General features: G+C 33.7%; 1 protein-coding gene across 1 annotated transcript; it reads left to right on the forward strand.

Annotated features, from left to right (window-relative positions):
* On the forward strand, positions 1-23,751 carry LOC124356292 (sialin-like). Its single transcript, XM_046807476.1, has 9 exons — positions 1-171; positions 847-1,040; positions 2,409-2,639; positions 4,920-5,007; positions 11,123-11,331; positions 12,543-12,704; positions 13,385-13,517; positions 14,056-14,291; positions 23,553-23,751. The coding sequence occupies exons 1-9, from the start codon at positions 150-152 to the stop codon at positions 23,727-23,729; spliced, it is 1,452 nt and encodes a 483-aa protein (XP_046663432.1). The 5' UTR covers positions 1-149; the 3' UTR covers positions 23,730-23,751.

Consider the following 23,751-nt stretch of genomic DNA (forward strand, 5'->3'; position numbering starts at 1 on the left):
ATGTTTATTATAAGGTTGCCATTCAGTCATAAACAAATAGTTACGAACCGTTACTTATACAGAGTTCTATTAAAAGTTTAATTTTCTTTATTGTCAACAGTAGGTATGCTGCATCAACTGAAAATAGCTACCGAGAAGAACTTTAGAAAATGACTGAGTTTTTAAAGAAATGTAAGACTTTTTGAGTACTTATTATTAAGTATTATATCATATATTCTGTATAAAATGTTTTTAACATGGAAGTATTAAGCGAATATTTGTATTACATTAATCTTCTCGATTGAAAAGTTTTGTTAGAGTTTTTTATAAAGAAAAAGTCTTGACTTCAGGACATATAGTTGAGGTTATCTGCGTTCTTCAAGGTCAAATGTAATACTAATCTAAATCAGCATCTCTAAACAAACCTGCAATTTCAAATTTAACTGAGTAAATTTGTATTTTGGGGGTACCGTTTAAAACTATTTCTCTGAATGGTTGAAAACAAAAATAGTAACTAATTTATTTCAAAGAGGATTTGTTTTTAAGTGTGTTTAATTGAGCATGTCAATGAAGTACTTAATACGCGTATTTATAGTTATTTAACCAAGATAACTTAAGTTCCTCCTTCAATTCATTTTATGGATTATGGTCGCTTTGAGAAAAACATCAAGAGAAGACAAACAGCTACCAGGAACGAGTATATTGAAAAGGGCTTAAAATTCTGTTGGGCGTAGTAGTGGACTTCATGGGTACAGATAATTTTACATCTCGTAGCGATAATTAAAATAAACCAAATCAGTGACATTTAAAAATGACCCACTATTTTATGTATTTATTGGTAAGGTTGTATGAAATGTTGTGCCATAGGTTGCATCCACATCCCACAACGATTCATCATGTGTGGTCTGATATTTGCCGTATACGCTGTCTGTATCATGGATCGCCAAGCCTACTTCCAGGCTGTTCGTACGATGGTGTACATTGCCACTCCTGCAGAGGAGTCCAAGAGCAAGTGTCCTGCCATGATTGAAAGGAGGCATATAGATGCCGAGGAGACCAAAGTATGGATGGCTATGTTTTAAATAATATTGCCATAATTTATTTTTTTTACAGATTTTTGAATGTAATTTGTAGAATAAGAATGCCATTTCGATGGGCCTAATTCCTTTAAAATGTTAACATTTGTTTTATTGTAAAGTTTGTTGACGTGGGAAGAATTTCAAATGCAACAAATTTTGCATTGTGAGGGATATAAATGGAGACAAACCATTAATCGTGGTCAGTGGCCACACGATATTAAGGGTACGAGGTCGAACTTCGAGTGAGCTAGAGATCAAATCGTGCCCGGAGTAGTATTGACAATGTTGTCCACCTTATACTCCCCGCGAAAGTTAGAAGAGGGTAATAGGATATGGCATAAATTATTGGAAGTTCATTGTCACTACCATTTTAATTCACCCTACCCCATTGGTGAGATGGGTGGACGGATTACATGAGCACGCACACAACCCCCATAGCTCTGGTGGGGCTGTTGTTAATTTGAGAAATCAAATACCTGCTCAGTGCTCAGAGACTCTCGTGATGATTCTACTAAGCAGGTGACACAAGAGACTCTAATTCTCACACCAAAACGCCATACAATCTAGATTACTAAATACCGGGCCAAAAGATCACGGACGACTTTGTTAGTGTCAGGATTGTACTTTTGAGAGTTATATACAACGACTAGTTTGACCACCACGAACTACTACATGCTGGAACACCACTCTTCTGAGTATCAATAACAATTAATGTTTTGTAGACAATACGAGTTTACGTTGAGATTTCGGTGTGTTTGTGTATTTAAGTATGATTTCACTCGTGACTAAAATAAAATAATAAGTAACTTAATGCTTTAACATTTTTCATAGTTTCATAAATTTAATTTTTCATGTTATTGTCATTAAATGAAAACAGTAAAACTCAGTAATCCAGTGGATATACTTGATTTATGAAGTTTTATTATCGATGGTGGATGATTTGAAAACATTACAAGATTACAGATTCCATTCAATTAAATTCCGAAATACGCTGGGGTCTTGAGATCCAAAAACATAAAGGAGTAAAAATAGATTCAAGCTGACTGGTCTCTTCTAATTCATAACTCCCGCAATCTGTCATTACTATCCTGAGCAGTAAGGCAGTTATGTTACTCTAGTCCAGATTTTCTTGGGATCGTGGAGGAAAAAGAGCAGTAACTCGAGCGTTCTATGTCGAATTCTTCGCCGCCATGTGTTAGGAGAACACTACGTTTCGAGGATTGGAAACCGTCCTCTTCTTCAAGTATAAAAATACAACACCTGTTTATACCCGAAGAAGAGGGTGGATTCCAATCACCGAAGCTTAGTCTTATGTGTACTAAACGTCTATAATACATTATTTTACTCTAGTCCAGGTTTTATTGGGATCGTCGAGTAAAACGAGCAGTGACTCAGGCGTTCTACGTCGGATTCCTCGTCTCCAACATTCCTGCTGGGTGTGTTGCAGACCACTACGGCGGCCGAGGATTGATGATCGTAGGAGTGCTGGTAGGGTCTCTAACCACTCTGTCGTTACCTTCTCTTGCTATTAGAGGACCAACGCCGCTGCTCTTAGCCAGACTCGTCCAAGGTGTGGGGCAGGTTTGTGCTATAGATTAATCCGAAGTAACTTCCAAACTGTATACATTTGAGCATCTTTTCATATATGGATACTCAGTGGTGGCGGAAAAAAGAGTTCCAGGAGATGTTCAAACCGTCCAGGGAAATGGTAAACTTCATAAAATGTTATTTTTTCCAATACATTTAATAGTTATAAAACCCTTTTAATGATACGGTCTATATATCGGTCAGCTAGATTTAAAATTTGTTTGCTCTGCTAACCATATATTTGGATTATGCATACTCTTATTTATGTTGAAGTTACTTTAAACAACTCCGTATTAATTATAATAACAAGAAAAATCCTTTCATCAACGTTGCGTTGCAAGTGTTTTGTAACAAAATTACCATTGCAATCTTTACATTTCGCATATATTTTTGCGTTTTGACTGAAATACATAACAATTCCCAATATTTTCTACGCATTTCAAGGTAAAACCTTAACACTTCGCAAATAAAAGTGTTAGAAAACAATAGTCATTCGGAAAGTGCTCATTATTTTTCTTTTCATATATCAAATTTTGAAAAATGAAAAATAACAGTTTTATACGTGTTATAATAAAACTACGATTAGTTTTGTCCTATAGGAATTCATTTTACTACTGCTTACGTTTTGGATTCCTTCAGCATCCAAGCTTTTGTACAGTGAAGTACGATAGTAAGATACCTTTTACATTGAAACAGAATATGTTGAGGCCGTGTTGGGTTCGTCACTGACCTAGTCCATTCGTCACATGTGCTATTTTACATCACTACGGTAAAATAATTTGTTATAACGAATAAAATGAAATATCCAATGAATGAAATATTTTGTCATTAATTACTGCTTTCTTTTATTTTGAAAACGATAAGATGAACTTTAATAAGGTAATCTTTAAATGAAGATGATATAAGAACCTATTTGGTTATATATTTAGTTATTATTGTTATTATTAATGTGTTATACTGCTTAGAACGTTCTCCTACAGGCGTTTAGATAGGGCTTCCATCAAGAAATGAAACGGAAAGTAGGAAGGTTAAAGATCGAGATAAACATGATTGTGTTGCTTAAGGAATAATATAGCTTCAATTGCGTCTCTCCACCCAAAGCTCAGATCATGTCTTCGAAGTAAATTTGGAAATTGTCCGACCAAATTTTCAAATCACGGTTTAAGGAGATGGACATTTATTGACACATAATAATTTATTACTTTACGTTTGCTTTTTAAGCCCTCAGTTTAATATTTGATGGCGTGATAGATTTATCAAACTCTTATTATTAGGTAATATTCTCCTACAGAACGTTATGAAAATATAGAAAAATACCTTTTAGAAATAATTATATCGATTGGATGTATAAGGCTTAAGTAGGTTTATAAGGATAGTGTAAGGATATAGTAGGTATAAGGATTTGTTTAAAGGATTGCTAAGGTTTAGGTATAAGGATGTATAAGGTGTCACTATAAATGTTTCATCTCACTCTGTCAAGTGCTATATATATTCCACATCAAAAGACTGCTTGAGTAATAACATTATAAATATATAAGCTATTTTATCTAATTTGAGAAAATTTAAAGGAAGTATGTAGTTTTCATATCTTATCAGATTTACAAATATGTAGTCATCAATTAATGATATTATTACAATATATAAAAGAGGATAACAGTGTCTGTATAGGACTTTTTTCTCTCTCCTGACGTATTATGTGGCGAAAAACAAACAGGACAGAACTAACATATTTAAATAGTTATAATAGTCTTACGGTTATGCGATCGGTTTCTGAACAAAGTGGTCAGAAAGTGATGTCTTTGTTATCGTTGGTTTTATCTCATGAAGACCTTTAATTTGAGAAGTTACTATACGAGTCAAAAATGATAGGTTGGGGACTTTTAGACACACGATTTATTTTCATTTTCAAGTTTTGACGATTTCACTACATTAAAAGTGTACTCTAATGAAAACATTTTTACACCATCAAAATTAAATAGTTTTGTATTTAACCACCTAGCATGTATTTCACTGGGGTTTCTTGTGTTATATGTTGTTAATTCAAAGTTATCGCTCCATTAAAACTCAATTCTGCTTTCTGTATAAAAAGTCTTCTTAAATAAGATAGATAATGGTTACAGAGTACATACTTAAATAATAATTTGGAACTCCAAATAAACTCACAGAACAGTCTAGCTGTGGTATGCACTGTTAAATAAGTATAATATAATACTTGTATTTAATACTAATATATCTGTAAAACTGTAAATTGAATATAACTTTGGTTTTGTACAGGGTTTGGTGTTTTCTAGTACCCACTCTCTGATTGCTCAATGGGCGCCGACTTCCGAGAGGTCGAGATTTGTCGGAATTAGCCACTCAGGTTTGATGTTAATCTGTATCTGTGCTGTGAGCTGGCTAGATGTAGTGCTTGAATCTATGTAACACAAGTCTAATATTTTGTATCTTGATATTTTTAGAGTTGCTAGGCGTGCTTTTTAACATGTTTGATATTTTAAAATAGATTAAGCATTGAGTATGTAACCTTCTTGTTCCAATCATTATCTATTGTTATACTATAGCACAGAAGCCGAGAGCCAAGTTTTTTATGAAGTCGCCTTCTTTCGTGAGACTCGCAATGTGAGGTTATAGATACAGTAACAGTTTTAGTCAGGTCATATATGTACATTCACACAACCTCGAGAAACGTAATTAATAGTTTATTTTACCTTCAGGCAACCAGATGTAGAGACAGTGTTGCCATTTTCAGGCAAACAATTGTTCTTCATATGGTTGGCTGACCATGGCTTAATCTTTATAATACTTGTCTGACACCTGGTGTTTAAGCGAGGCAAGCCAAAATACGAGCTCCTCACGTGTGAGATTTAATGGGGTGATCAACCGAGGCGGAGAGAAAGAGTGGGGATGGAGGGGCCCCTCCTGCCAACTACAGATAGCCCGTGTGAGGAGCTCGTGTCAGTTTTGGATCCATCAGTATAAACATAAACATAATCTAAATGTGATAGTGACATTTTTTCTAACCACAATTGTTTTAGAGTTTCTTTACTCGTATTCTTTTTACTTACTTCTAAATTGGAATTAATTATATTAATATAGAACTTTCTTTATAACTCCAAAGACACTTTACACGAACATATCTGCAAAACATAGAAATTATATCGAATTAATTATATTAATATTGAACTTTCTTTATAACTCCAAAGACACTTTACAAAATGTGAGATGGTGCACAACGAATAAAATGTCATAATCTTTTTGTGCTATTGGAATATATTCAAATTAATAGGGCAAAAGCAACATATTATAATGTGGAGTCCTTAATTGGTAGTAAATAAATTAATAATTACACTACAAAATCTGTAATAAGAGTTATGTAATAGCTGTAATAAACTAAGGGTATTAAAAAAGATTAAAAAAGAAACTTGCGAGTAAATATTCAACCAAAAACATAATAATAGAAATATGACAAAACCAATGACAACTACCTGACTTAAATACCTAACATAGCACGTGACATCATTAATAAATACAAAATTTTGCTAATTATATTATATTACTGTAACTGACAAATTCAGTTTAAGATCATATATGAGTATATTTTTGGTTTACAATTTTAAACATTTATATTTATGTAAGAAATATTACACTTATATTACAGAAATTTTATGTAATACGGATGATGAAAATAATTTAGTCCTACTGATCTCTAATGCTACGAATATAAAGATTTATGATACAATTACAATTACACAAATTTATTGAAGACTCATTAATTTGGATATAAAACGACTCATTAATTCGTAAGATAATAGAAATCAGAACCGTTCCGAACTGAGATCGCTATTAGCCGCATGTACAGAGTTTGTCAGGAATTTTCGGGATTTATCGGTACTGCTCGGCTCTGTCCCCACTCTTTCTCTCCGCCTCGGTTGATCACCCCATTAAATCTCACACGTGAGGAGCTCGTAGCCAAAATTAATATCAATAAATAAAATGATCGTTTGATATTTTGAATCCTTTTGATATATTTCCATTTTGAATGTGACCCAAACTAGCGTGGGTAATTATCGACGGCTTTCTTAAGGAAAATATTATTCTAATGTCAATTTAAGGAAACACTAGGCTTATGTTCTATACATTGGAAATTGACACTCGGTTCCTAGAGTACAAGGTTATTTTACACTTACACATTATTTAAAAAATATGAAGTATTTACAATAACTGTAACAATACTTATTTCCTTTCATATTGTACATTAGGAAGGTAAATATATACGTTTGTATTCTAATAATTTTGTGTGAAATTAATACAATTATATAATAGAAGTGCACACAGTTTCGAAGGTACGTAATGACAACGGATGATTTTGGACATTTTCAATCGTTATATATCTCAAAAAGTAAAACACATTATAATGCGCATTACCCGATAGTTCAATTTTTACTATTTGATATTATCATTCTACCTTTCAGGAATAATCTAGTTCTACTCGGGATGTTGAGAAAGTATGGAACCACATTAATCTTTTTTTTAAATATATGCAGATTAAACATTGTGATGTAGTGTATACGGTTATAGAACGTTTTCCTCTATCTTTAGGTATAGAATGTAGTTTTTTAAACGAAGGGAAGAATTCATGTAAAGCACTTTCAAACCGCAAGTCCCAACTCAGAAGGATTATAGAAAATAATAACAGAAGTTTTCACGCCATGGCGTTTAAGTGGCAAATAAGCTATCAGCATACGTTTATCATCAACGTAATGTTTTTATTGATTAGATGAAGACTTAAATAAAACAAACATTAAACCTACAATATAAATAAAATAGGTTAATAATGTGTTACACCTAGGGTTGCAATCCGTGTGTAGATAATACTGCTTTGTGTAATGCTTATCCAAGGAATTAGAATTGGTTCTCGTACAATCATTTGTCTACTCCATTACGGGGTTTTGTTTTTTAAACATTATTTTCCAAATGTCATAAATAGAAAAACTCAAGCGGATTTTGGAAGGCATATTACAATTTCCCCTTAGACTAATATAATATAAATATAATGTCGTAATTGTATTATGCCATAGTGAGGAGAAGCACAGCACTACTGTAGTTCTGGTGAGATATATTTTCAATAGGAGTGTTTCATTTGAAGCATATGAAGATAAGTCGTATATACCAAATTGCCATCAATAACAAAATGTCCTGTTTCCTCTATTAATTGCCTTCCGAAAATGCCGACTCACACATTCTCTTTTTTGGGATGTTGATAGTGACACTTCACCATCCAGCGAGGATTTTTCTTAACGTAAAATTTCTGTCGGAGTTTGTGCCCGTTTGTATACAAGTCTGAGATACTATAAGGTGCTTTAAAAGATGACATCTTCATCACACTTGTTCATAATGAGATTTAACACTTTCAGCCCCATATGTATAAATATGATACACGTTGCACTATGAGCTCATGCCCACGTGCATCATTTTGATACACTGTAAAACCCAGCCAAAAAGTGTACAAGTTTATCCCCAAACCCAAGGCTTACTAACGTGTGGAATCATTCCTCTGATTGCCTTCATGCATAAAAAAATCAAAACAACTGAATAATAACATTCTTAGAGCATTTTTTAGACTGTGCACCATTATGAAGCATATGGGTCATAATGTATGTTTTGGTTTTCTTTTTTACCACAATGGCCCACTGTGAGTCAATATGATGCACATTTTCAAATTTCAACATGTGCATCATTTTGGCTCACGGAGCTGAAAAGTATAAATATCCTATTATCTGGCCTATTCTTTTATTTCTAGCTAAATGAAATCAACTTTCTTTGACAGTAAGTGTTTTTGGTAGGTTAGGCCAGATAAAGTTTGTTTGGTAATATATATTAGGTTAGGTTATGTCTCAATAGAAATACATAAAAATGGTTTGTCCATTATACGGCTTCCATCTAAAGTTATGTTAGGATAAGAATAATCCCATAAAGTTCCATATTTACCTAACCTATTTACATAATGTACCCTAACCTAAAGGATGGATTGTATGATATAATATTAGATAAGTTGCTAACAAATTTGTTTGATTGGGCAAACGTTTTGGCAAAAAAACAACATAGATTTACTATGAACATATTTTATTTTACAATCTAGATATTACTATTCAGGTAGGCTACTACATCTTATTTTTTTACATATCGATGTTTTTTGAAAAAGCAGTCCATACACATGTACTTCTGCTCTGGACAACCAGGACATTTTGTTCTAACTTGAGGAGTTTTCTTTGCAGCTTGTAACCGACCCACACGGGATTGGTAACGTTCGTAGCAAGATGTACATCTCCCCTAGGCCTGCCTTCAACGGTTTTCAGTACATGATCAAAACGTAAATTGTCATGTCACACAAACACTCCAAGCCAAGATCTGGGCAAAATCTGTTTTTGTAAACAATGCAGTGTTGCCAACCGCCAACCAATTTATGACCCATCACTGCCCTGTGGTCCCACAGTCCCACACAACACAGTATGCTATGCAGTTTTAATGTAAGTGTGCATAAAAAAGGCTCACAGCTTGATTAAAACAGTAGTTTTGTGTGAAGCAATATGATCCACACGGGGCTCAGTGCAAAACATAGTGTGAATCAAATATATACACATGGGGCTGGGCTCACAGTAATAAAAATATCGTGGGCTGGGAGTAAACTAGTCTACTTTTTGCTTGGGGCTGAAAGTGTTAAAATGTCATTCTTCTTATAAATCAGTAGTTATTATAATAATATTATTTTGTAAGGTTTAAATCTTACAAAATACTATTATACTATTACACCTTATATACTATTATGCTTTAAAATGTTAGTACTCCGTATAAATTTAACTTATGTGCCCATTCCTCCAATAAGGGAGCAGCAGGAGAGTTCAGAAAGAGGTCGACGGCTTGTAAAGTTCTCTAGGGTTTTATACGGGTTAAAACATTACTTACGGGTTAAAAATGTACCTAATATTCTTGAGCTACTCTTTTAGAGATGCATTTGAGTTCTGTACAAAACTTTGAAGAAACATTTTAAAATGAGTGTTAAATGGGATATTGGATTCCTCTCTGGAACATTAAAAGGGAGAACGATGATCAGCGGTCCAAGACATCGGAACTTAGTTATAGATAGCGCAGATTGTAATCCTATATGTGATCGTAACACTTTTCATGAGTACTATCGACCTTAAGACTGTATTGAAAATATCTCGTCTGATAAGATCCTCGCAAAGGCCAGTGGGCCACGACGGCGGACAGAATATAACTTAGGAATAAGGATTAGCATCTCCTGTTTTAGAAAAATGTCTCGCAACGTTTGTTTAATGATATGACCTGACACGTTTACCATATAGACGCATCAATAACGTGTCACTCTTTTATGCTCATCCATTACATTACAGAAAGAAAGAAACAACTATGTAATTCAGATAAATATCTCATAAAATACTAAGAGTTCTGAAGTCTAGCATGGTAGTAATGAAATGGGGTACTCGCTATAAAGAATCTACAATTAATTGAAAAAATAAACATTCCTAAAGAGGTGTTTGTTCTCGTGTTAAGAGATTGAAACTTTAATCTTTAATTTTACCTTTTACTAACAACACTGATAAGAAACTTTAACCACCCGTCCTTTTTACAGAGTGATGCTTTCGAATTTCGGCTTAGGACTTTTTAATTAGAAAGAAAGATAGTTTTAAATTACGTGCCATTCAATAGAGCCACCCATAAGTACTTTGTATGAAATCTTCATGGGCTGTATTGCTAGGTTAAAAACATTAAATTCTACATGAAAAGATAGAGAAAAACACTCTATAACCGTTTATTACACCTCAATTTTGTTAATATATGTATCCGTTTAAAAGAAATAATGGGGGTTCCATGCTTTTACAACACCGGGTGTATACATTTAAACAGACTCATAATAGATCGAGTTAGATTTTAGTGTTCTGGACTATGGTAAACTTTAAAGTCTTTTACAACACCGGGTGTATACATTTAAACAGACTCATAATAGATCGAGTTAGATTTTAGTGTGCTGGACTATGGTAAACTTTAAAGTCTTTTACAACACCGGGTGTATACATTTAAACAGACTCATAATAGATCGAGTTAGATTTTAGTGTGCTGGACTATGGTAAACTTTAAAGTCTTTTACAACACCGGGTGTATACATTTAAACAGACTCATAATAGATCGAGTTAGATTTTAGTGTGCTGGACTATGGTAAACTTTAAAGTCTTTTACAACACCGGGTGTATACATTTAAACAGACTCATAATAGATCGAGTTAGATTTTAGTGTGCTGGACTATGGTAAACTTTAAAGTCTTTTACAACACCAGGTGTATACATTTAAACAGACTCATAATAGATCGAGTTAGATTTTAGTGTGCTGGACTATGGTAAACTTTAACGTCTTTTACGTCCTTAATAATTCTTTATGTAAGTTTTAAATTTAATTTCCAGGTACCGGACTAGGATGGGGTATGGGGCATGTGCTGCATCATGTGTTTAGAGACAGGTGGCAAATGCCTTTCTATCTGATTGGTGTTATGGGTCTACTTTGGGTCCTGGTTTTTTATCTCTTATCTAGCAGCAATCCCATTCAGAGCGTGTACATCCAGGACACTGAATTGCAGTACATCCTGAACAACAGAGAGGGTCTGGTAGTTCAGGTGAGCAGGGGTGTACTCTGAAGCTAGATACGATCAATGTTATTTTGAAGGAAATCTCGTAAGAGCATATCCTTACATTAAATTAACATGTGTGGAAAGCTTCAATCGATTCTGAAACTATTTCTAAGTTTGAAGAAGGATACTTTAATTATTATTATTTAAGACGACAAGTTTTTGTTACTTGTTGAATTTATCGTGGGCTATTCAAGACGGCAATATAAACTTGTTAGCGTAGCTGTTAGTATGAAGTTAGACAGTTTCATATGCTGCATACTTAATCATTTATTACATAATAAAATTAAAAAAAAAACAATGCAAATACAGAAAATTACAAGTTATATAATATATAATCTAATAATCACAGATTAATGGTGATTAAATCGCAAACTTACAGTGTTTGGGATTTAAAAATGTAAGTGACCAAATAAATAATAATAAACTATGACATCAACTACACAATGAAAGTCGACAATTACAAGTAATCTCGAACAAGTTTGCAATTCAAGACATTAAACAGTGAGATTTAAAATTGATTTTTGTATAGTATTGTTTCCATCACCATTTACCGTTTTAAATAGTTTTATACTTCCTTAGAAATCCAACAAATAAATAAAATCTAATATTTACGAGACAGTTAGTATATTTATCATATCATATTTCATATATCATCATAGTATATTTATAGTATAATTATCATGCTTTTACAACACCGGGTGTATACATTTAGACAGACACATAATAGATCGAGTTAAATTCTAGTGTGCTGGACAATGGTAACAGAAGCACAAATATAATCTGCGCATCTGTTAAATGCCTAGAGATATTTGAAATGCTTGGAAATAATTCATGTTATCAGAATTTTAAGATGACTTGGTATGATATGTATGTATAATTACATTAGAATATTATGTGACTGGGATGTGTTTATTTTAACGTGTATTGTCATTATATGTAAAAGTAGAATGAGAAAAGAAAGTCTTCATAGACGGCAAAGTAAATTATAAAATATTAGATCTTAAGTTCACACAGATCATTAATTATGTTTTTCGATTAACTCCACATCTAAATATTGATAAACCTGTTAAAATATTGATATAAAATTATTCCTCTTTGATTCATGTTTAAAACCTTTTTTTTTTGTAGTTACAATGAACATTTATGAAATGTGTGACTAAAATAATATAACGCCCTTTGCTTTACATCGGTCGCAGACGCTGCGGGTCCGTCATCATATTCCATGGAAAGCAGTGTTTAAATCGCTTCCAGTGTGGTCTCTTCTTTTCATCAACTGGGCCTTCAATTGGACTCACTACACGATGAACAATCAGTTTAGGTACTATATCATCAGCGTCCTGAGGATCACCGAGGATCTGGTCAGTCCTGTGTCATCCGTGTCTCAGATAATTATTTTAGACTAGCAAGAAATACCAAACATTATCGATCCTAATCTAAGTAGATGCTTATTAGCGCTGCCTCTTTTTTAAATTGGTTAAATCAATGGTTAAGTTACATCCGTAATTTTTTGGTGTTTAGAAGGACCTAATTTTGGGGTAAAATGTACTACAGGAGATATATCTTTTCTTATTTATAGAAATCAATTGTAGACAATAGGTTATTGTCAATACAAACTTTTAAAGAAAATCCTTTATCTCGTATTTCAATTTGATATATCACAAACTTTGATACACAACTGCATACATTATATAATGCTGTACAAATCAGTTTTTGACTCGTTTACTGAAATGCAGACGATGTAACATATACTCATGAGACAAAATAAAGATAAGAAATATTTCAATTTGTTTCTGTTTTAATCCATTTTTCTAATACACAATTGTGTTAGTATTTGTGGAGAAATAAACAATGGACAACTTGCATAGAAAAACATTATTCAGAGCAGTAAAAGTTATAAATCCTATCCTTCCTGTTTTAAGTTATTTTCACTTTTCCCAAATGAGAAACTGGAATTTTATTTTTAGTGCTTAGTAGTAAATTAAATAAAAACACTTCCAATTCGAACTAACTCCTTTTCTTGCTGTAATTATTGATACAGAGTCAGTCATCTACATTTGGTGAATCGGTAGTTTTGCCCACCTCTATCGTATTCTGGAGCATTGTCAGCGATTACTTGGTGAACCACGAATATATGTCTCGCACATTCCACCGGAAGTTATTTGGATTCACATGTAAGTAGTTGAGTTTAATCTGCTATCATCTACTTAAGTGAAAAGTGTTTAATAACTTGTTCAAATAAGTAAATATATTTCTCTATTCAATGTTTAAAACTAGTTAGTTCTGGAAAAACGATCTCCAGATCAAGTGAAGGATTCTTTCTTTAGCTTGTAGATTCAGAATTTTTTGGAGCATAAGCTGACGAACACGGCACTGTTCAATGTACCAAATTTTATTTTTTACTTTACTGTGAAGTGTAAATTGACTGTGTGTTTGCGGGAATTCTCCAATGACTGTATATTTTAGCTATGTAATAGTATTTCAGATTGAAAATAAATTAATGAAATTAAATTAAATAGATTTACAAAATATGATTAGAATATATTATAGTATCATAAGGTACATTATCTAAAAAAATCAAATAAATTATAGAATATTTTTCTACAGAACAATACTATTTGAAACCTGTGTGTATGACCCCTGTAAGAGGGGTTTATCTCATGTAATCTCGCGTATTCATCATTGTTTTTCAGATGCATTCCTCTGTTTCAGGTAATGCGCTGATGATCATCTGCTTATTGATTATTCCATCGGCAGGCTGCAGTGGTCTAACGGTTTTCTCCACCCATGTCATTCTATGTTATCTCCGAGGCATATATTACTCCGCAATGTACGCCAACCCGATAGACCTTAGTCCCAGACACGCCGGTCTCCTCATGGCCCTTCTCAACTCCACAGGGAGTGTGGCTGGCCTCTTCTCCAGGGAGATCGTCTCTGTTATAGACACGGTAGTTGAAGCAGAATTCGCTAAATAGTAGAAATAAACGTAACAGTAGAGTGAAAACTGTATTCAATATTACGCTCCTCAGACATACATTCCCAAGAATGACAAGCTTTAAAGGATACTTTTCATATGAGAGTTAAAAGAGTACGATTTCCAACTTGGCTGTTAACTGACAGTTCCTAGTTAAATCCTTCGAACTAACCATAAACGAAACTGTGCTACCAAACTTGACAAGCCTGTAGTCTCGGAGAGTAATTTGATATGTGGAGAACTATTATTATTTAAACATTAGTAGTTAGTTTTCTCAGGGTGTCGTCCCGTAATAACCGCCCAAAACTGTAATAACTGATGTATTTTCAATTTTTATAAATGATCTTCTTTTGCAACCATTTTATGGCAAATCATTGCTTTTATTCAGATGACATAGCTTTAATATATTTTTCCCATATCTTACATGATTTAATATTACTTAAACAGTGGCAAAATTTCTATATTCATTAACGCTTCCAAAACAAAGATTATATATTTTGATCTCGTTGGCTTCTCTTTCAAACGGCAATTTACATATCATACTTGTTATTATATACATTCAACAGATATGTAGCAACTGTCATAGTTGTAACTGCGAAGTAATCGAAGAAGTGAACGAAATTAAGTACCATCTATCTTAATATTTAAATTTATTGGAGGATACATATAAACAGGCTACATGGTGAAGTTATAAAATCTATCAGAACCTTTAATTCCTTACAAAATATTTCTGACAATTGGTTTTTGTGATCTTTGTATTTTGCACTGATTGATTCTCGTTTTCAATATGGAATCTAGTTCTGGGACAGTTCTTATGAATATCTACGTAATAAACTTTACATAACCCAAAAATACTTTGTCAGAACAATTCTTTTCTAACATCATAGGGAACACTCCGGTCCACTTTTCAAACATTTAAACATCTTGCCAATAAAAAATGTATTTATTTACAAATTTTTTAAAATGTTTTACCAAATTAGTGGTATTTTAGCGATAGGTGGAAATTTAATATACAAAAACAATAAGTATAACTTTGGCAATAGAATAAAATCTTTTTCCTCTAAATCTGTTGTCTACCTTGGGCCGAAGTGCTTTAATTTAATACCTGCCAACATTAAAACAGCAAATAATATAAAAGCATTTTCCATGAGACTTAAGGATTGGCTCAATGGAATCGAAGATATTAGCTTTTTTACCACTATTACTCCTTCAAATTTTAACATTTACATCTCAAATCATTTATTACACTTTTAAGAACCATTATTAAACATTTTAGATAAAAGTTAGACAATGAACCTTTGTTAGTAATAAGAATCTTATTAAATGTTGTACATTTAATAGCTTAACATACGCACAAGTAGACCGCAATTGATAGGTAGCGTATTGTTGTCATCAAAGGAATACTGAATGTACTGATAATTAAATCTAGTTATTTTAATCCTGAAATAACCATCGAAAACTAGTAGTAGATGGTTATTAATTTTCAAAACAATGTAAATGCTAACATAATAATGTTCAATTTTGGACAAAAATAAATATTCTTATTCTTATTTTATCATGTTATTCAATAAGCCAAAACAAATAATTTTTGTCATACGTCCGCTTCTCTTTCCGCTCGCGTACTTCTTTGAAGTATGGATATATGTTTATCTATGTTGAAATGTCTTTGGCATCTTTCACTGTATCAGCCGAACAGTTGGATCGTTATGACTCAAATTCTGTGATCAATCGACTAAATGTGTTTTGCCGATCTATCGATATCGATATCCTCCTTTTGTAGAAGCTTATTAACGATGACAATGCTGACTAATTGTTTGTACTAAAGATAGGAGAGAAGGACTAATTCAAACGCATAAACATTTTTTTGGAACAGAGTTTACGCCTGTTTTCGTCTCAGGTGTTTGTTTAGTGTACTAGTTTTTAGTTAATTCAGGGTATCTACAATTTTCCTAAGTGCTTATCCACAACTGCACAGCTTCCCTCTTCGTCTCGTCAACCATCTGGCCTTACTCTGTAGTTTGAGAGATAGAGGAAAATATTTCGATAAATCCTCCCATCTATTGTTGGAGGAAGCAAAGATTGTAAAGGCAATTAAGAGTGCCGTAGATCTATGTTTCTACTGACGAGCTAGCAGCGTATGAACTTACCAAGTTTAGCGAGTGTGCTGCACATGGCACAAATGAGGCCAGAGAGGTTTCTGCTAAGATTCGAACTTAACCGCCTTTAAACCTACCGACCATGTTTGATCCGTTATCGTAACATTGGCCTCTACAGTTTTTTTTATATCTAAACCAATATTTTTAATTTTGTCCAATATTTTTTCAGACAGAGCAAATCCACTTTTTTTTACTAACTGTTATGAAACCAACGAAACTTTCCACTTTCTCTGGGCCCTCTTTTTGTAATCTTTACGTAACGAATAACTTGACAATTTGTGCTGAATGACTGATATCTGGTTTAAAGTCAAACATAATCGAATAATATTTTGAAGCTTTCATTTCTAAGCATATATGCTCTCTGATTTTCTCATGAATTATACGAGAATGCCTCGAACTATACCTCGTATCTAAAACGTCGTCTGTATGTGAGGAGAATAGTAGGTTACTTGACCTTTTTCGAGTCAAGTAACCTCTTGACTCGAAACTCAGTACTCAGTACGTTCAGAACTCTCAGAAACTCAGTACTCTCTTAACTGGGGATGATAATGAGACACTAGCTCTATAGTATTTAAGAACCTACCACATCTAGGGTTCTCAAATTTTACAACCTCGTAACGGGCTACGTTGTTTAGGTAAATGAATGAAAAATTTCTTTATTGTTGTCAGTTGTACATTTTACATACAGTAGATCTTAAACTAAAATCAACAATAAAGCCCGAGGTAACAAAATACCTGTTCGGGAATTACACTAGTACACAGAAAGAAACAGCAACTCGAAAAAAAGGACTGCCCTACCAGATCCTCGTAATGATACACTCTAAAACAACTATAACTAGATTAACTTCTAAAAAATGTAACATAAAACGGTATACGTGAAATGTTGATCAGATTTTCAGGTAAATTATAATATAAAGTTACAATTTAAAAGTGTAATTATCATACTATAGTGTTGTAAAACCTGTCTAAATCTTCTTCTAGTAACAAAAAATGCCGAAGCATTTTAACAAACTTATTTTTGATTTTACATTTTCTTAAATATTCTGGTAAACAATTAAAAAACTTTGGTCCTAAAAAAAGATAGAATTTTTTAAACAAGGTTAGATGGGATCTCGGAACTTGAACGTTTATTCTTCTCTGACTATAATGTGAATATGCATTGTAAAAACTGCTGCTTTGATTATAAAACGATTTTATATCATATATATACAGATTTTTTATCGGTAACACATTTAAATCTCTAAACATTGGAGCTGAACTCTCCATTTTATTCTTAAATTTTATTATTCTTATGAAATGTTTTTGCAGAGTAATAATTGATTTGAGGGTTGTAATATAAGTTCCTCCCCAAACTTCTAAACCGTATTCAATTTTAGAATTTATAAAAGCAAAATAAACTTGTTTAAGCAATCCTGTATGGCATACCGTTCTAAGAGAATAAAAAAGTCTAACATACTTCACTAGTTTAAACTTAACTTCAGCTATATGAGATTTCCAATTCAACTTTGAATCTACCAGTAATCCAAGATATTTAATACTATCAACCTGTTCTAAGTTTGAACAATTACACACTATATTATTATTAGAATGACAACTCAAAACATGGTATTTAACAGGTGAAATAAAGGATACTTTTCTACATAAGTTAAATAATAAGTATTTGGTTTTAGGGCTCATTACCATGAAATTATTAGAAAACCACCATCTTAAAGCATTTACATCATGTTGCATACTCAGTTGTACTTGTGCTAGTGAGTCTGCTTTATAAAATAAAGCAGTATCATCCGCAAATGCTACAATCTTGCCCTTGAAATTACCATTGCACAAATTATTAATATAAATTAGAAAAAGAGGGCCAGACAAAACTGATCCTTGGGGTATCCCTATACCTAGTTTACCTACTTCACTAAAAGTGTTATTAGCTCTAGTTATTTGGGTTCTATCTGTCAAATAAGAACAAAACCATTGCAAAGCAATTCCCCTGATGCCTGCGTCATGCATTCTATTTAAAAGTACTCGATGATCCACTGTATCGAACGCCTTCATGACATCGACAAATAGTCCAGCGCATACTTTTCCTTCATTCATGCCTGTGTAGACCTGAGACATGAAGTCCAATAAGGCAGCAATTGTATTTAACTTACTTTGGAACCCATACTGTTTTTTACTATAAAAACTATATTTTGTAAGAAAATTCACTAGCCTCACCTTAACAATTTTTTCGAGTATTTTAGAAAATATTGAAAGTAACGCAATAGGTCGATAGTTGCCAGGACAAATCCTGGAATGACAGATCAAAATCTGTCATTTTTTTGAAGAGTGGAGTGACTACCGCATGTTTTAAAATTTTTGGGAACTCTCCTGTCGACAAGCTAAGATTTATCAAATAAACTAGCACGTCTGTAATTGATTCGGATATTTCTTTAATGATAACAGGAGTAATATTATCAAAACCAGGAGCTTTGTTATTTTTTTAAAGATTTTAATAAATTGCTTATTTCTTTGTTATTAGTCGGATACAAAAACTGTTATTGCCACAGTATGAAAGATATTTTGGTGACAACTATTCATACGAGTGGGATTAGTGTTTTCTGCTTCTATTGTTTGTCTCAGGTCTACTGCAATTGAACAAAAGAAATTATTCAAAATTTTGGACACCTCTTTCGGGTTTGAAGTTATAATATCATTGTGGTTTTTCACCATAATTACACCTGAGTTTTTAACTTTATCCCCTACTAATTCCTTTATAGTTTTCCACTGTTTTTTTTTTGTATTGGTTTTGTTTGACTCTATAACATTTGAATAATACAATTGTTTAGTGCGCTTTATTTGGTTTTTTAAACTGTTAATAATCCTGTACCTATTTCTTAAATTCACATCATTAGGCTGTTTGACAACTTTTTTGTACAAATTATTTTTTTCTTTAACGGCTTTTACAATACTTTCATTGACTCAGGGTTTTAAAAACTTATTACTAACGTTTAAACAATTCGTAGAGACTGAAACATAACTTTGAATTGTAATCAGGAACATTTCAAATGCATCGGATATTGAAGTACAGTTGTATATTTCCAACCAGTTTTCTTGGCTTACAAGTAATTTAAGTGTATTTAAATTTACTGAAACATGTTCAAAACAGTTTTTTGTTTTACGTGATATGCAAGTATTTTAAATATTTAATACCAAAACTGTCATCCAATGATCGGTTATATTTATCTTCAAGACTTCTGCTGTGTACTTAACAGAACTATCAAACTTACTTCTACAAAAAACATGGTCTATACAGGTTTCTGAATGATTATTTACCCTTGTGGGTTCATTGACGAGTGAGTTGAGTCCATGACTTGCCATTAAAATTAAATAGTCCTCTACACTTCTAATAGATGTATCCAACAAATTAATATTTAAATCCCCTTTCACTATAAAATTTGAAGATTTTATACCGCTTAGTGTGTTTTGAAATTGGTCATTAAACATATTGATTGAGAACGCCTGTAATCTGTAAACTGCTAAAAGATCAACAGCTATGCTCCGTTCAAGTTTGAAGTGAAGGTGTACGACATCTGCCGTCACCATTGTTGTTTTAACCTGACGTACACAATTCAATTGGTCGGATACAAACACCGCCACGCCCCCCGCACTTATTATTACATTGAACATTTAACAAGAAAGTAGGCAAATTGTACTGACCCACCTCACTGTCACTTATCCAAATTTCTGTTAGTATAATAATGTCAGGCTTTCTTTTCAAACTTTCAAGAAACACTAAAAAATCGTCAAAATTAGACCTTAAACTGCGGATGTTTTGATGTACTATTATTAAATCTGACCTATCAATAGTAGTAAACAAACTATTTTTGAAACTTGTTTCTTTTAAACTATTCATTTAGGTGAACATGATGAAGTGTTTGTACTGTTGTCTGTGAGGAGTTAGTTACCTGGAGCTTGAGGCGAGCCTGTTGTTGCCGGCAGCTCCCTAGCTTCTCCACGTCGTTCGAGTTGCTCACTGCTGACACCTTGTCACCTTCTAATGGACGAACCAGGATCTTGCCGTTCCGTATCCAGACGAACGTGAATCCTTTTTCTTTCTTGATCGATCGTACTTCGTAGAATATTCGCCGTCTTGTAGGAGTAAGGCTCTCATTTACATAGATGACACTTGCTGGGCTTGGGAAACCAATGTCAGACGTATTCAGATTTCTCTTGACTCTCCTTTTTTGTAGAAACTCTTCCTTGACTGTTCTTCTTGTAAACTTCACTACGATGCCTCCGGGTCTTTCGCCACTTTTTCCTCCAAGTCTGTGGCAGACATCCATCATCTCTTCATTTACTTGTATGTTTAGACTGTTTCCGACTTGTTGAACTAGACTGAAAACATTTTCATTTTCTTTCTCAGGAATCCCATTGATTTCTATTGTATTAAGTCTAGAGTATTGCTTCGTCTTGACGGGTTTCCAGCTCAACAATTTTAATTTGCAGCCTTTTATGTTCGGACAAAAGTTGTTCATACAAGTCTTTATACTTGTTCAAAGCCTCAGACTGTGAATCCAGTTTGATTGCAGAGTTCAATGGATTTTCCAAGTTCAAGTTCAAGGTTTTTAGTTTGATCTTTGTTTTCTTGTCTCATCTCGAGTAGTAGCTTCATGACGTCACTTATGTCTGGTGAACTCTTCTCCAGCTCGGAATCCACTTGCATACTTGTTCTACGAAGCCTACTGCATTGTGTACATCTCCAGATTTGATTTTCCTTCTGAATAAAATCAATATCTTCCTTTGACATCCCTGCACAAGCTCCATGAAATCTGCTTTTGCAATCAACGCATTGTACTTTCAGACTATTTGCCACAACTTTTTTAACGCAAACTCCACATTTATCCGACATGATAACTATTATTCGAAAAACAAAGCACTTACACTTTTTACAACACCACAAAAAACAGTAGTAACTCAGACAACAAGTCACATTAACAAAAGTTAACCAATACACACGCTTGTTAAAACATACCGCTCTGTGTTTCACTAGGTTACTTCAGGTAAGGAACTGATAAGAGGCAGACCGTCCGTTCCCTTCGAGCTCTGACGCATGAATGTCTAATACGCATAAATGTACAATAACACCAATAATAACCTATAGAAATCCTCTCCAGTGCGCTTCCTCAAATGCTATCTTGACTTGTAGTTCTCTATCAATTTCTGTACCTTTATTTAATGATACCTGTAATGATTTCCACGAGCAAAAACACTTTTTGTGATTAAGTGGATTTTCATGCTTAGGAATTCGTTCATTCAATATCTTCCACTGAGTACAACCTTGCTTCTTAGCCAGAGCATAAATATTTTATTCTGAAGTAGAGTGGGGAAAAGTGTGCATGGAATACAATATGCTATGTTCGGTGGATCTTCAGGCCACTGAACAAAGTTTTTGTAAACCGATCTTTGGTTAATTTTCTACAATTTCTTGAGATGTTACTAAAAAGTCAGGCTCTACAGTCCCTTCCTCCTGATGCTATCACCTTGCTCTCTCCATTGTCAGGGTGTAGGAACGTCAGCCTCAGCAGTCTCAGTGCTTGGTTGGAAAACACCATCTGCACCATCTTCGTCGTCTTTATTGGTACCTTGCGATGATGTTGATATACATGGTGGTAGATCTTCTTGTTCACCTATTTCCATCGTACTGGCAACCTGTATCTAGGTTAAACATTCATCTTGAACCGCTTCTGATTGTTCCTTTCAAATATCTCTTGTATTGCAGCTTTCCTCATCTGAAAAAAAATAAATTTAATATTACTATATTTAATAATATACTCGAATATACAAAGTAAATCACGGTATGTAGGCTATATGCGAGTGGTTCATCCCCAAAAGATGCATCATTTTTGTTAACTTCCGACCATTGGGCTCTGGGTTGAAACCAATCAGAATCGATTGTCTTTATTTTCGCCAAATTAATATAACAAACATATCTGCAACACATTTTTAAGTAATTTGTAACTGGGGAAGTTTTCTCGATAGTAACAAATGTCGGCTCACTCGGATAAGAAATTTTACTTAGGTTTTCAGTTGGCCATCATATAACAACTCGATACGATATGAGTTCGACCCAGCGCCCTTTGATAGGATGTTTTGCGTTTTATTTGGCATAAACCGCTCGTCACCTATAATGAATTCAATAACTATCAGATTCCAATAAAAATTAAGTTACTGTTGTATTTAGTTTAGATTCATAGGGCATCATTTAACTGAAACACAATAGTTTTTAATACAATACTATACAACTTAGATACCGTACTCACCTTTCCGCTTCGAGTCGTTAACATTAATACATGACGATAACAGGGCAGAAAACTTTTTGAGCTCCTTTTTTTTCTTTCTTTAGCTCTTTTACGAAACTGAGCCGGATGGGAGACTGGGGCGAGCCTCGAGAGGAGGGTTGACAGTGACGTCATTGTCCTAGACGTGGGCAAACAGTCACGTGCTTGTCAAGTGGCGTTGCTTCTCTCTTTTCTACCCTCGTACTCGCGAAACGCAATATCAACACCCTGCAAACGACCGCTCGAAACTACTTCGTGCCTCGTGCGGCACACGATTCCATCGCCTTTGTTCTTTCTTGTAGGCCTATTATATTCCTTATTTCTATTATTATTCTTTTTAATTAAAAATTTCAAATACAAATTGACTCTAATCCGTTATAATATTTTAGAGAACTCAATAGAATGTCTTTTTTGCCATTTGGCGCCCGGAGTTCGAGCCCCCCCCCCTCCTAGTTACGTCCCTGTGTAACATGGAAGTTTGAGTTTTGTTGTTATTTGTAAAGCCATGCCAAACATTTCTATTATTTTCTTATAAGAAAAGAAAGCGCAGGAGTACTGAAGAGGTACATATTAAAAGGATTTTAAAAAGTCCTTGAAATCGTTCTTCTAACATGAGTAACTAGATTCTTCTTGTCACTTGTCATCATTTCTTGTATGTCATAATCTCCTAAAATATTTTAGTGTATGAGATTCATAAATATATGTAATTGTATCTTTGTGTATTGATTTAAACCCGTAGTTAAAGTATATACACTGTTGTCTATACAGCCCAGTGATATCTCTCAGTGGTGGCTTGTGTATCTTTGGCTGATTGCACTACTGGCAGTCTTCTCTCCGCCCTACCTATGCTTTGGCTCGGCGGAGGTTCAGAGCTGGAACACTCCGGTGAGGCGCACCATGCGGTCTATCATGCCCTCTCCAGCATCACACGGAAGTGACATGTGAATAAACACACATACGAACTGGC

This window comes from Homalodisca vitripennis, chromosome 2, assembly GCF_021130785.1.
Source record: "Homalodisca vitripennis isolate AUS2020 chromosome 2, UT_GWSS_2.1, whole genome shotgun sequence".
Lineage (NCBI taxonomy): Eukaryota > Metazoa > Arthropoda > Insecta > Hemiptera > Cicadellidae > Homalodisca > Homalodisca vitripennis.

What these genes read in the sequence shown, in the direction of transcription:
- LOC124356292 (XM_046807476.1), top strand. Translation starts at nt 150, where the DNA reads ATGACTGAGTTTTTAAAGAAAT. An exon ending in TGAGGATCACCGAGGATCTG is followed by an intron (nt 12,705 to 13,384) that starts GTCAGTCCTGTG and finishes TTATTGATACAG; the next exon opens with AGTCAGTCATCTACATTTGG. An exon ending in TCGTCTCTGTTATAGACACG is followed by an intron (nt 14,292 to 23,552) that starts GTAGTTGAAGCA and finishes TTGTCTATACAG; the next exon opens with CCCAGTGATATCTCTCAGTG.